Source organism: Schistosoma mansoni (assembly GCF_000237925.1).
Source record: "Schistosoma mansoni, WGS project CABG00000000 data, supercontig 0224, strain Puerto Rico, whole genome shotgun sequence".
NCBI classification, from domain to species: domain Eukaryota; kingdom Metazoa; phylum Platyhelminthes; class Trematoda; order Strigeidida; family Schistosomatidae; genus Schistosoma; species Schistosoma mansoni.
The window spans coordinates 118,990-134,471 of record NW_017386090.1 but is presented as its reverse complement, the minus strand read 5'-3'; the positions used below and the strand labels follow the sequence as shown (position 1 = coordinate 134,471).

General features: G+C 34.7%; 1 protein-coding gene across 1 annotated transcript in view; it reads left to right on the top strand.

Annotated features, from left to right (window-relative positions):
- Window positions 1-370: 370 nt before the first annotated feature.
- Window positions 371-15,482, top strand: part of Smp_166880 (hypothetical protein) — a gene marked incomplete at both ends in the record, with an annotated part of 36,273 nt that continues 21,161 nt past the window's right edge. The window contains 5 exons of the mRNA XM_018791854.1: window positions 371-489; window positions 2,041-2,132; window positions 7,394-7,596; window positions 7,747-8,435; window positions 10,658-11,521. Of these exons, the coding sequence (XP_018647285.1) occupies window positions 371-489; window positions 2,041-2,132; window positions 7,394-7,596; window positions 7,747-8,435; window positions 10,658-11,521 (1,967 nt within the window). The remainder of the gene's footprint in view (window positions 490-2,040; window positions 2,133-7,393; window positions 7,597-7,746; window positions 8,436-10,657; window positions 11,522-15,482) is intronic.

Genomic DNA, 15,482 nt, shown 5'->3' with positions numbered 1-15,482 from the left:
ACACAATAGCTAGAGTGAATATCAAGCATATTTATTTAAGGTACAATTTCATCCACCCTAAATTTTGATAAACAAACATGTAATTTTGACGAATTAGAAACCAGTAGAAGGAATATTCGATTAAAGTCAGGGAAGAAAAATTTTGACATGGGTTCAATCATTATAAGTACAAACACGTTATAACAATACCATTGCCTAGGAACCAATCGAATTATTTGTCCAAAAAGACAGCTTATTAAATTAACCTATCACAAGACGAATTCTATAAATGATTGGCTTAATTTAGCCTAACTTTATGTTCATTGGTTAATTGTAGACCGGTCGATACTCCTGCCTTGAAGTAACTTACTGAAGATAAGTTAGTGTTTTAATGCCTCAGTCTCATGGTCCGATTCGTCGGGTCTGTATTCACCTTGTGCCCGTCAATTTTCAGGCCGCCCGCTCCTGTCGACCGCCTTGTGCCGAGCTGTCACGCGCCAAGGTAACAAAGTAAGCATTTTAACTTTGTGCTGGCCTTGTGTTTATTGACATGTTTTAAAGTCTCATGTTTATTGCGGCACAAGAGACTTAGGCCGTTGTTTTTGATTTATATTGGATATTTTGTATTTTTACAATTTACAATCAATGTATGCGAAAAGAATATTCATATGTACTGGATATGCTAGTTAAATTCTCAAATTTATCATGGTTTGGAGGGTTATGTATTCTGTGTATATTCCTGCTTAACCATAATATGTAAATTTTCACTCAACTGATTGAGTTTTGGAATATTCATTGTAAGTAGTTTCAAAACAAGGCTTATTCTACCTACCAAGTGATGTGGAAAGTATATGTAAACGACTCGGTGTAAAAACCAGTGGCCCTACAATATACCGGTGTAGCGTGATATTCACGAAAACGTTTTTACATAATCATGGATACTGTATGCCACAACTCAACAACATAATTTACGGATAAACAATTTGTGATAATTGGATGTTAGTTTATATTTTATGCGGAAATAACATGTGACTTCTATTGGTACTATAACCCGGGTATGCAGTATGCATCTCACACAGCTGCTTGTAAACAGGAGAATATCTGATGAATTTTTTTGGAATTCAAGGAATTATTCGAATTCGAAATCCTACTTTGTTTTTTTTGTAACTGACTGCTTTCCATTGAACATTTGATATGTCCTACTCCTTATTTATAAACCTGTTATGTTTGAAAATAACGATAGCGAAATAAAGTTCATTTGCTGTATAGTGTCCTGTTAATTACTACCGCCACAAGAATATTGTGTTAGCTGTCATGTGCCATATATTCTAGTGAATCCTCGCTTATTTAATTTATTTATTAGTTCACCAGTGATCCTTTTTTGGATTCAAGTAGGAGTCAGGTTAGTTACCTCATATATGCAGTGTCTAGCCAATTACTAAGCGTCACAGTACACTTACTTGAACAAAGGGTTTGAAAACAAGGTTATAGTCCGTGTATTAATCTCGTCCGCATCCGCCCAGATATACTCTCGAGTATAACTAAATATTCTGCTCCAATATACCAGTTAGTTTTGAAGCCGAAAATGGCGTAATTAAGTTTTTGCATGAGTGATCTCATTTGTAATATTCTTTGCTACATTTTGTGTTTGCGCTCTTGGTTTTTTGTTAACTGGCAGTTTCGTTTGCACTTCGAGAGCAACAAGCGTCTGAATTTATACTTTTAGCTACCTTGCCTCACTGTAAGGTATTTTGTTGAGTATGTTAATCCATGCTCCCTACGTATAATTATTCAGTTTACGGGTGTAAAATGAATCAACTTTGATTCATGTGCCAGTATCGATTTCACATTTCGCTGAGAGGTTCAGGCGTATACATTTGGAACAGTTTTTATCAGATTTCCCACTTTTCTGATAGCTTTGAATAATATACCACAAAGCAAGCTGTTCCTAAAAGATTATCTTACATCCAATAGTCATCAAACCTGTGCAAAAATGTCTAAATTGCAGGTTAAATTAACGATGCGACATGTGAAGATTTGTCATGGTTCTTTATCTTATAGTTCATTAGTTGCCAGGGCAATAAATGCTCTTTGTGCCGACTGTCATCTGCAGTGGCTAGTGGTTAACATAATCGACTTTGAAGCAGGACGTCGTATGTCGAAAACTTGTTTTTCTCCGGTTTGTAGATTCAAATAATATTACTGACCCTCACACTACTCAGTCCTGAAAACGAGTAACGCTAGCCGCACAGTCACTGACTCACTGCAGTTGTTAAATGTATTACTAGTCATGCGGATGGGAAATATCTCAGATTGGTCATTTAATCTGAATAAGCTCAAAAACACTACTGCCCACTATTCTTTTGATATGTGTGTCAGATCAAACAAATAATTCTCGGAAAAACTTTCCAATAAGGACGAATGGGAATATTATCCGATTGTTAAGACACTGAAAATATCCATGTTTCATTCTACAGAACATGATTTTTCTCCATAATATAAAATTTGATATACCAGACGGTTGATTAGTTTATTGTTATTAAGTGGGACTCATGTGGTCTAAAGCCCTCAGTTTCCAAGATAATATACTAGTCCAGTGCTTCCAGGTTTTCCATGGTGATCTAGCTTCAATTGACTCATGATCTCAAGTAAATGAAATTACTGAAATCTCCACAAACCCCCCTTCTTATAATATACTAATCTGTTGATAATAATGTTATAGCGAGGACGGGTGGTTCACATCCATACGGTTTGTCTTTTTGTAATTGGATGACAGAATACACATCGTCTTTTGTGAGTTGTAGATAGTTGAAGTATACTTGAATTGTAATACAATAACATGAACTACTTTGGCTTTAGGACTTCACTAATATCTGCTTCCGTTCAGAAATTTCGAGTTTGACACTAAGTGATGCCTACCAATCAAGCTATATTAGCTTTGCATATTTATAAAATCAACGGTGTCACTGGTTCTTTTTCTATATACATCGCCCCCAAACATTAAGTCTTCTATGCTGTGTTTTCTAACCATTCAGTAACTTTGATATATGCATCGGTCCATGTTGCCACACCTCATTAGCACAACAAGATGAACACCAGATTCATGGAAGTAGTTACTTCAATGATAGTCATATATAGAAGAAAGATTGTGTATAATGATATAATACAGGAATAAAAAAAGGTATGAAGAAATTTTAATGTTACAGTTAGTGGCTTCAAGGACTGGTGCCATGTTTTGGTTTGACCGCCCCTAACTTTCTTCCAACCATTCCCAACACTAGTCAGCATCGCACGTCTTGTTGATCGGTGTTCAGGCATATGTAACACGTGGCCCAATCATCTCAATCAATGTAGATTCAAGACCTCATCAACTGATTTACCATAATACCCTAATACTCTGAGTCCAACCTCACTATTAATTACATAGTGATCCCAGCATATGCTGGCAATACTTCTAAGACATCTGTGATCAAATACTAGTAACTTACGAATATCTTCTACCCATAATGGTCTCGTTTTTCAGCCGTAAAGTAGAACAGAGCGAACTGCTGCTCAGTATACTCGTCCTTTAATTGATAGACGGATATCTCATCTTTGCCATAGGTGACATATGTTCAAATGTTGACATAAGTCAGTCAGTCCTGGAACAACTTGCATTTCGAGGGAGAGAAACTCATTCCAAACATTCTGGCGTTGTTGCTCAGTGCTAACAAAAGACTGCCTTTTATCAGCATCTTCAACCAACTGGACTATGTCATCTGTATTCTAAATCGATAAGTGGACCTCCTGGTAGGAGATCAATTCCTGAAAATTCAGATAACAAAAGCGTTATTTCGAGTGGTAGGTCGATGATGAAGTTGAACAAAAGTGGAGATAGTGGACAGCCTTGATGGACACCACCTAAGGTTGCGAAATTAGATGACAGTTCGCCATTAGATCTGACTCTACTAGTGGTGTTCGACTAAAGAGCCTTCGCAAGGTTTATGTACTTCTGAGGTTCAACTTTCAATGACAGACACTACCACAGAACCTCTCGGTCCACAGAGTCGAATACTGCTTTTAAGTCAAGAAAGACCATCGGCATGGCTACTTGTCATAGGCGAACAAAAATTGTTATGGATCTATATATAAGAGAAGAGAAGATAATAGATGAAATTTTCACCATACATCAACAATAGGTTCACTACAGATCAACCACTGATGGACAAGTGTACAAGTTCTATGAAATGGTGAAGATTTGTAGCTCAGGTGGATCATTTTGGAGTTTTGTTCTCTGAGCTGGATGGTTTGGTCATGGAGCTTTCATCGTTCTTCTACCCGAAGTTGGTGCTGATGTCGTTCAGTGGTTTAACCACTTATCAGATGGTTTTTATGGCTCAACTGCTAAATCCACTTGTTGAAAATATTCATTAATGCTGTACTTGTTTACATCATTAATTTCATGTATACCATGGTTTATTACTGTTCGGAGTTTTAGATGGTGACACATTAAAGTGGATTCTATTTTCATAAGGATAGGGATAGAAGAAGTAAATGAATAAGATATCAAATTTTCCAGTGATATACAACACTAAGAACGTATTGCTGGCTTATGATTCCAATTTTTTGAGTATATTATTAAGAAGAGCAGAAGAACCTTGAACATTCTTACCAACTTTGAACGAATAATCAATACTTATCTCGTCGGCAATCTTGAGTTGTCACAAAACAACTATAGAGTTCGAAGATCACTAGATGAGCCGTTACATGACTACTGAATAGTATCATTTTTACATGTTTGTTCACTGAGCAGTAATCTGCTCTACTTTGCTTTACGGCTGTGAACTATACCCAATTAAGGTTGAAGACATACGTAGTATATGGTCATCAGTGTCTTTGAAGCATATCGTCGAAAAACCGAATAGGAAACGTTATGGTAACGCCTAGGAGGTAATCAGTCTATTGATAACACTGCTAATCTTCATCAGTAGTTGTTGGTGCTTCATGTCTACTCACTTGTCGCTTACTTAGGCGTGGTAGCATACAAGTGGGTAAAAACTGGCTAGGTGTAACAATATGACATGAAGTCGTTGGCTGTTGAATTCAAGTGTGGTTTCAACTTGAATTCATTGATATATTATAAACTGCCTTATTTAACGGTAACCGGAAATATAAAGTTTAGCCAAGTCATCTCACTATAGCGAGTTTATATTATTTTGCTTGTTTTAAACATTCTCTGATATAAATGATAAATTAATGATCTCACCAAACAGTTCTTTACTATATAATCATTGATAACCACACACCAATCCGTTGCTCTAAAGACTCGCAAATGACTAACTGCTCTCGGGAATTATTTTTACACTTTGCAATGATTCATACTTGTAATTGAACTTAGAAATCGCGTACATATAAACCCAGTGAGAACTACAGTTGTATTCGGACAGCCAGATATCCAACTAATTGGAATGTCAATTAATACAATCTATAAAATGTACACTAATATATGTACAACCGGCATTAGTTACAGCCATATGTATTAAAATGGCTGGTATGATAACATTCAATTGTCTTATGCTTCTGATTTTTCATAGTCTTGACATGTTCAAACTGGTTTCGTAATTTTATCATGATTTTATTTTATTAATTAGATGGTTAGCCTACAATTATTTACTGCTAAATCAGTTTAAATGTTTCATTGATAGCAATTGTGGGCACCTACTATTACATAGTGTATATCAGTTTGGTATTATTTTATTTATTTAAACACATAAATATTGGTACAAGGAAGCACCAGATACATATACGCCGCACAAATCTCATTCGATTTGTGTGAGGGCTGGGATACTGCCCAGGTGCCCAAACTGAAACAGGTGGTTTTCATACAGGGCCACACCCGGAGCCTTTGACCTAAAGGTCTAATCCACAAGGCAGTGGAGAATCGTGAGGAGATGCATTCCCATGGTAGCCGGTGACCAACGATTGTTTCATACACCATTTGTTCCCTCAGGATACTGGATCCCATGTACACAATTGGTTTGGAATGATGGTTTTCCAACTTCTCTAGGTGAACTCGCAGTGTCCACCAACCCGGTTAAAGCTCCAGGCATTCGCTTTTCTTCCTCTCAATTTCGTAAACAACAGTAATGCCACGAGAAGGAGTTGAGTATGACTTCCCTGTTAGAGGCTATATACGCGTGGCCATGTGAGAGCATTTGGAGAGGGAGAGCGGACTCTCCCCACACTAAGCATTATTACGACAATGTTAAAACATTTAATATCCTTACCATTTCATTAGTAAACTGTTGTATAATCTTTAAAGTGGGGATTATTTTAAGGGCATCTGCACTATTTAAGTTTATGCCATATTTCAATCGATTGTAAAGCTGCGGAAATGTATTTGTATTAGACACGCATAACCGTGTAATTGGATTTGGTGTGTTCAATCATTTGAATCGACTTAGAACTAACTTTAACACTGAGTACACATTATTAAATCTCATAATACACAGAACAATCAACATAGAAGTATCGGAAGTAGAGAGGGGACAAGTATAATTAAGGTAGTAAGCTTTGGTAACAGTATGAAAAACCAAGTGCCACGATCCCTTATCCATGGCTTAGTAATCGTCAATCTGCTTCCCTATATGTATTATCAAGGTATTTGTGTACAACATTGAATAGCCTGTTTAAATCTCAGTCCAGCCCCTATCGTTCGATCAACTTGGATGGCATCACCAGACTTCACACAATATTTGTAGCCCAAAGTCAGATATATAGAACCCGAATTCACTAAATGAACAGTTACCTACTATATTTCCACTTTCTATATATAGATTCAACGTAATGTTCTAAATTAACGAAATTCCCAGTGTTCTTATCAGAGTTTTGTGAAATTAGCGTTTTATTAATTAACTGAATACATGCAAACTGTCTAGATCACTCTACTTTCTAAATAACTCAATAATGTTTCGAAGTAGTGTTGTATCCTAGTTGAAGGGGTTAAATTTATAGATTGTATTCATCACAAACTGATCTCATTATTGAAAATCAGGAAGCATTGGACAAAAATCTTTCGCCCTAACATGGTCAACTCCTCCAGTATTTACGTCGAGATATTCCTGAAGTCCTAGTGAGAAGTCAACTGATGGAGTTCAGAAATATAATTAAAACACGTTTTCATTAGTGGCACTTGATGTACGTTGCACGATATCGCAAAATGATTGCAGTTGAAATTATACCATTGAACTGTGACTCTAATTTTACTGATTAAGCGTTCGCCATGTGACCCCAATTTCCAGGGTTCGCTCCTTGATCTGGTTGTTGTGGTTGAGAAGTATGTGTATTGAATCTATTTGGTCAATTATTCTCCAAGTAATGTGTCATATTCAATTCGTTTTATGTTATTTCTGCTTTTTTAAAATTTTCATATCAGTTTTGTTCATCGAAATGGATATTAGTTTGTCAGATAATATATTGGCGTCAGAATTAGATGATCAGCTAACCAGAATTTCTAATCATCATTCTCATTCCAACAGTACTGTATCTACACATGTCAGTAATTGCAATGATTTCACTGGAACAACATATTTTACTACAAATGTTTTAGGTAATGTTATCACACACAACTTACAACATGTAGCTAATTTACAAAGTGATTGTAATAATAATGTTTTACTCGATGAGCAAGATGTTGATCACAATATTAGTGTCGGTAATGATAATGATGTTGTTGTTGGTGACGACAATGACGATAATTTGTTTGATGATTTATCTGCTGCAATCGAGGCAATCAATGAAGCGAGTCGTTTAAACTCTGCGTGTGATAATGATATTGATGAAATTGATGGAGTTTGCTGTGATGATGATGAGAGAGGAGTGGTAGCCTCCAATGTTATGTCATCATCATCAGCAGTACAACAGTTACAATCACTGAGGAATAGTGTCCCAGCTATCACAACATTCCACTCAATATCGTCATCATCATCACCATGTCATTTAATGACGCATCCACTATTTGCAAATATTCCTATCACCACTACAACCGCAATTGGTACTGACGCTACAAATCAATTTAAATGTGATACTGCCGATCAAAAAGTTGATGAGAATCAATATATACATGAAAATGAAAATGTGGTTGGAAAGCCAGATCCAACTGAACTGGGATCTAATAATTGTATCAGTCATATTGTACCGTCATTAATGACAACCTCATCATCACGTTCCATGAGTTCGGTTCAATCAAGTTGGCGTTTACTATTACGTCCAATATTTGAGAAAGCTTTAATTGAACGGTTATGGACTAGTGGGGAATTGGGGTCTTCAAATCCACACTCTTTATTACTATCAATGTGGTTTTATATTTCACGTCATTTCGGTATTGGATGTCGTACAGATCATGCTAAACTTGCATACGGCAATATTGTTATAGGTGTGAATTCAACAACTGGTGAACGTCATTTACAGTTTACTAGGTAAGTATATATATATATATATATATATATATATATATATATATATAAGTGGAGCATAATGAAGCTTTATTAAATGGCATTATTGTCATCTTAGGTCTACATATTTTAGGATTAAGTAGTGAATATTCAATGGGATGTGCTGTCATTTCTTCCCAGTTTTCTGTTTATTTGAACCATCGATTTGTAAATATTGAAATTACTGGGAAGGCTATACTTATAATTTGTTCACAGAACTGATCTTCGGATGTCAACGTGAAATATTTCAGAGAACAGAACCATTAGTCAATTGACTAAATACACGATTTTACACCGTTTGGTTGATAATAGATTAAGGATGAAGGTAAAAAAAACTCCTTTTTACCATATATCCTCGATTATGAAATAATTTTGTGTCACATTACATCTATACGTTCCTGTTACTTCGTTCGAAAGAGTCGTATTACCATGTAAACTACAGCATGTTAACAATCTTAATCTTAGATACGACTAAGGATTTACAATTATATCCTCTATCTTTAGATGGTTGAGACCTATATATACGCTGATAAAGACTTTTATATAAGAGGAAGCCGTATCATCGTTGATAATCACATTGAAGATCGTTTTATTTCAGTGAAAGAATTTCAATGAGTCATTAAATAATATGAAGAAATTCCATCAAGGAAAATTCTTTTTTCGACGATATCATTTTATTAGAGCTGTACACCCGTGTTTATAGTTATTTTTACATGAAGTGGTCTATAAAAATAGCGATAGATTGCGTGATTAATTAAGGTACTAAAAGTCAATCAAAATTTAATGTTACTTAAGAGTCCGTGGGTCATAAGAAATGAGATTTGGAAAATTATCCTAGTGATGATTAAAAAGAAAGTAAAATTAGGAACAAAAGTATGTCAAAATAGGATCTATGACAGAGATATGAAAGATAACTGTCCACTTGAGATGGTTAGGCCACGTGTTACGTATGCCTGAACACCGATTACCACGACGCGCTATGCTGACTAGTGTAGGGGATGGTTGGAAAAGAGTTAGGGGCGGCCAAACCAAAACGTGGCATCAGAGCTTGAAGTCACTAACTTCTAGTCTGAGCCATGTTGGCAGATGCAGACTACCTGGTTGGGGTCCGCGTGACTATCGTAACCAACGGTTGGAGACTGTGTGACATGGCTCAGAATCGATCACAATGGCGTCGGTGTATACACTCTTTATCTTCCCTTAAACCTTGAGATTAAAATTGCTTCATAACTTCCTTCTTTTACTATATCCTTACATACAACCTATCTTTTATATATTACCACCACTAAATTATCTATTTCTATGAAGCCGGTGTTCATCTTGTTGTGCTAACGAGGTATGACAACTTGAACCGATGCATAAATGTGCCTGGTCCTACGTTGTAGTTGACTGACTGACTGACTTGAAGAATATAAGAAGACGAAGAAAAAGCAAACATGTGTCAAGAAATAACTGATAAAATGCTAAAGTATGTTAGGACCATGTTAAACTAAGGGGTTGGAAATACCTCTTTTGAACATAAACATCTGGCTCAAGTTGATAGATCGCCAAAACCTCAATTATGCACAATCTTCTTATCTAGATTCACTTAGAACTAGTTCGTCTTACTTAGGGAATGATTTTGAGTAATGATTCTGGCGGAGATAGATGACCAAAATTGATTAGATGTTCAATAATCAAGCTATTTAATTCACCTTTCGATAATCATACTGGATAGTGCTCAAAAATACGATTAAGAAGAGCACGCTTTATAAGAGCGGTTATTATAGCAAACTTCACAAAAGCAATTAAACCGGTAGATATACATTGTTGTGGTCCAAAGTGGCGGTTTATTCTTATCACATTTTTGTGTCAGGTATCCGCTGTAGAATACAATTCGTAGTTCAGTTGGATGAAAGGTCTTATTCAAAGATTCGGATAGTCGATTTCGGCGAGACCATAATTTTCTTTTGTTGTTCATATTGTTAGTTTCATCTCACTCTTTGGACATTGTATTCGGCAACTTATTTAAATACATTATTTGTACTTAATCGTACTATGATTATAACTGACTGACTGAAATACTTATGTTTTGTTGCACATATATATTGAATAAGTAACTTAACATTTCATAATCCTCATTATTTATATAACTGATTTATTTTCATACTTAGAAATCCTTACTAACTACTTGTAGTTACTATTATTACTGTATGTTTATATTATAGCCTTCCACATGGAGCTGTTTCAGTAGGAACATTAAGAAAAGTATCAAAGAGTACTAAAGAGTTTGCACCACCGGTAAAACCACGTCAACCAGATAATCTTCTTCCTGAATGTCTCACCAAACCTGATCGTTGCCCAGTTCGTTTATTTGAAGCTTTCTGCTCACATCGTCCATGCTCGTCAAACTCTGTTGAATCTCCATTCTATTTACAACCTGAACGATGTAATTCCATAATTCATGCATCAATGAATAATCCAACTTGGTTTACATCGAATGCTCTTGGTAAAAACAAAATTGGTTCAATGTTGAATGGTGCATTACAAAATATCGGTATGCCTGTTGGTCGACAAGTTAATTTAGGCCGATTTTGTGATTCATTAATCGCTGCAGCATTTTCACAATCCGGTGGTGGTAATGTCGGTGAAGCATTACGTAGTTTATTATTCTTAAATTGTCGACCGAATCATCATATACCAGAATCATTATTACCAAGTATTGCATCGTATGCAGAGAATATTGTACAAATGTCAACAACACCGAATTCACCAGTTTATACATATTTAACTAAGATATGTTCAGTAAAAGCTGTGAAAAATGTTAAGAAAACTAGTATAAAACTAGCGAAAATTCCGTCGAAACTATCGTATTCCGTAAGCGTTAATCCTAAAAATAATGACCATGATGTTAATGATAATAATGATGGTAATAATCATTCAACCAATGTCACTAGTAATTTACCTGTAACTTCTACGACAAATCATACTTGTATTGATAGAGTCGGTGTGAATCATTTGAATCCATTATCATCTACTCCTACTGAAGGAAATGTTTGTATTAATTCGAAACGGACAACTATTTGTTACAAGTATGTATTGGTAATGTTTTTGCATGTCTATGTATAATAATACCAAGTTGTTTTACTGTTATTTTTGTGTCGACATTCCTGAAAGCAGAGACATTCCATATCAAGTCATAAATTCATAAATTCTCTATGACTGACTAAAATTTTATTCATTAGAGAGATATGGTATTCCAGTTCATGGAGTCATTGACTATTAGATAGAGTTTTGTTGCTAGGTTCTGATTACCTGGTTAAAGCTTGTCCGATCACCTTAACTAATGGCTTCAGACTTTGAGTGACAGTTCAGAATCGGTTGCAATGGCGCAGATGGATTCACTCTTTCTTTAGATTTTGAGTTTTAAAATTATCTGATATATATATTTCTCACTAATTCATTTCATCTTCTCGAACTATATTATCTAAACCTAAATTTTTCTGCTGTCACTGATATTGTTACTACTTATATTACTCGTGAATCTTTGTCTTGATATGATATGATAGTTTAGATCGATGCGCGTGTTTGACAGTTTCTACGTTTCTAGTCACTTATTGACTTGGCAGTTTACTAAATTGTCTAAATCTTTATAGGACATGGCACATATGTGGAGTTCAATGAACGAACAGTCTTGAATCTAGTTTACAAATTACTATAATATGTGGAGTTATGACTCATAGATTTTTAAGTATAATTAACACACTATCAACAATCGTACCTTACGTACTCAAAGTCCACTTAATCTACTTCATTACGGGTATTATATTTAAAACCTACACAATAAACTTGTTTTTTGTCTAAGTATCTACTAAGTATGACAATATCGATTCCGAAAATTCCAAATAGTTAATTCATTTCATACTTCAAATCGTTATTATTAGCATTGACTACATAATTGGATAATTTAATATTGAATATTGCCAATGAAATTCAGATAAATGCGATGAGGAAGCTATGTGACTCCTCATCAGTGCTTATCCACCACCCAATATCTGGGAAACAAACTCGGTACCTTAGGTGTTCCAGGTGAATGCTAGATGTCTAGACAACTGAATCAACGGGGTAGTATCATCAGACTTAAAATGTGACTCATAACCAACTACCTGATGAATGAGTCAATTAAAATTAATTAATTTAATTGGATAAGCAAGTCCTAAGGTACAATGTGACTTCCTTTATCTACTTAATCCGTTCGATGTTGTTATATCACAATACCGTTTTCTTTTTTGTTTACAGCAATTTTTGTGAAAAATTAAGTTTTGGAAATTTCTCTTAATTTCTTGTTATTTCTTTCAAGTGGGATTCCGGATTTCATTCTTTATCCTCAGATCCATATCATAAATCTAGTTATTGGATTGGAGACCGTTTTTTTTCAATGTTTTCCCTATGTACTAACTATTTAGCGTTTACATCCAGTGTTTTTGATGGTATACGAAGAAAAATACTTTTAAATTCATAGATCCATCAGAAATCAATGTTTTTGAGTTAGTAGAATGACAGATCAGTATTTAAGGTATTGACAACCAGGTAATAACATTAGCCCTCACACTTAGTGTGACTAAAAGTCAAGTGTACGAATCTGCACCTGGTTGATGATTGTGTTACAAAGTGACTAACAGTCAAACATTCACAATAATAGTAATAATGGTTGTACTTTTAGTCTTGTATGCCATTAAGAATTTCTTCTCTCCTCCCTATAAAGTACGATTGTGAACAGTTGATCTCTATTATTCCCAGTGGATTTGTTATTCAGCAGTTAGAAATGATTGTGGATTTTCTTTAAATCTATTCAAGTCACGTAGATCTTCCGTACAAACACAAAAACATGTTTTAATCAGAAAAGGGTTTTTTGGAGATTGTAGTAATTTAACAGTTGATTTCATGAGTCAGTTAAAGATAGACCTGACTGTTCAGTGCTTCCAAGTTTTCCGTGGTGGTCTAGCTTTAATTGATTCCTGAATTCAACTATTAAATTACATGTTTCAGTGTTTCTGTTTTTTTTAATAGTCGTGTTCATTGGTCGATCTAATCTAGACCACCATTCATAAAAAACCTCATCACTATTTTTTTTTATGATGGTGCAGATGATTTGGGTGGAGTCCCACTGGGTGGTATAGCTCAGACAACTAAACAATACCATAAAGTTATTCTCACACCACTATTAATGATCAGAAAATCAGTATATTGTGTGAATCACATAATCAAATCTCTCTAGTTTATAAAATAACCTTTATTATGCTGTTAGATCTCCCTCCCTCTCTCCATCCTCCTCCTCTCTCTTGTATTTTATACTCTTGTAAATGTATCTCTCAATTAATTAGGTCTGATACACAATGTCCAGACGCTCATCACCTCCTCATAATCATAAATTTATTTATTTTTAATTGGAAGAAGTAAAATGTCAAGATCGTCTTTATCGCATCCTTCTTTTTATCATGTTTCAAATGTTTACTTCCGTCTGATTTTTGAACTATCCTAATGTTTAGCTAGTAAAAAGTTTACGACTTGTTTGTCTGTCTTTTAATATAGTAACCAGTAAGATAGAAAGTGAACTTATTGATTAATTGACTGACTGACTGGTTATTTAAAAGAATGAGCCAAATGTAATTAATCACACCTTTGAAATGAAGACAAAATTAGGGATAATTTGCTTCATAGAGTAACTGCTAATACAAGAAATAACATTGAAATTCATTAAATCTCACAAGGCAATCCAGTTGTAAAATACACTAATAACCGAAGTATATCTTACAATAGACAATGAAAAGTATTCTTGTCACGCTTAATCTAACAGATCATGTAATACTGAAAAATACTACGGTGTAATCATTAGACGTTTGATTGCTTTATTTGCTTAAACATCATTCGATGAATATACTATTAGGTAGAGAGGTGTATATAATTTAATGAATTTGTTGTCAATCCATAGATCACAGATTTACACTTATTCTAACATCACTGTTCAAAAGTATCTTGTAGTGCTGTAAAGTATGGTACATCGTGTTTTTATAAGTTGATCAAAATTTAGGTCTAGATATTCCGTTCAGTGCACGACAGTTTATCAATTATATGCTCTAATTAGGGATGTGATCTTTTAAAACTGTCAACTGTAGATGTTTAACATATCACTGACCCTTAAACACACAAGAAGATTTGTGATAGTTTAGTGACCATTGGACATTTAAATATACTCAAAGAATTGAAGCTGTTGTTTGTTAAATGTGAATGGGAATAAAGTTCATATGAGGATAATCATCCTTTTTCAATATTGAATAAAAATAACTTTTTTTCCAAGCGTTTTCCTGTTTATTTAATGAATCTCTATTGCATACAAGAGGGTTATTTTCACTCAGGATTTCATTTCTGCTTATGTCTTTTGTGAACACGCTACCGTAGCACATCCCAACTTCCCTAGATTAAAAAAGCAAATAAACTAAAAGTTAGAGCTTGAAATGAAATCTTCAGTGAAAATTATGCGCCTTTATGCAGCATTCACTCACTAAATATGAACGGAATAGTGTGAAGTAATGGAAACATATTAAACATTAGAAATCGGACGCGCTACAAATTCATAGACACGTAACCTGTCCCATGAATTTCACACGAAATATTCACTATTGACTATTTACTTCATTTTCATTTTCGTGTCGATTTTGCTTTTTAGACCATACTTACATAGAACATACTTATCATTCATATGGGATGATTCATACGTTAAAAGTACATAATCTGCATGTGATTATTTACATTTGTATGTTTGTTTATGCCTGCTAGTTGTTTTCCAATGGTCACAAGCAACTTCGATTTAAAATTTTCATTATATGACCAAATTTGCTTAGCGTGCTTTGGTAAATCGTTCAAATTTCCTAAATTGGATTGTATACCTGTCTTACAAAAAAGAGTTCTCAATGACTCTCTTCTTGCTGTGGTTGTCCTGAACATCCTCAGTGTCCAATAAGTGCGTTATTATATCCACTAGTTAGGTCACTT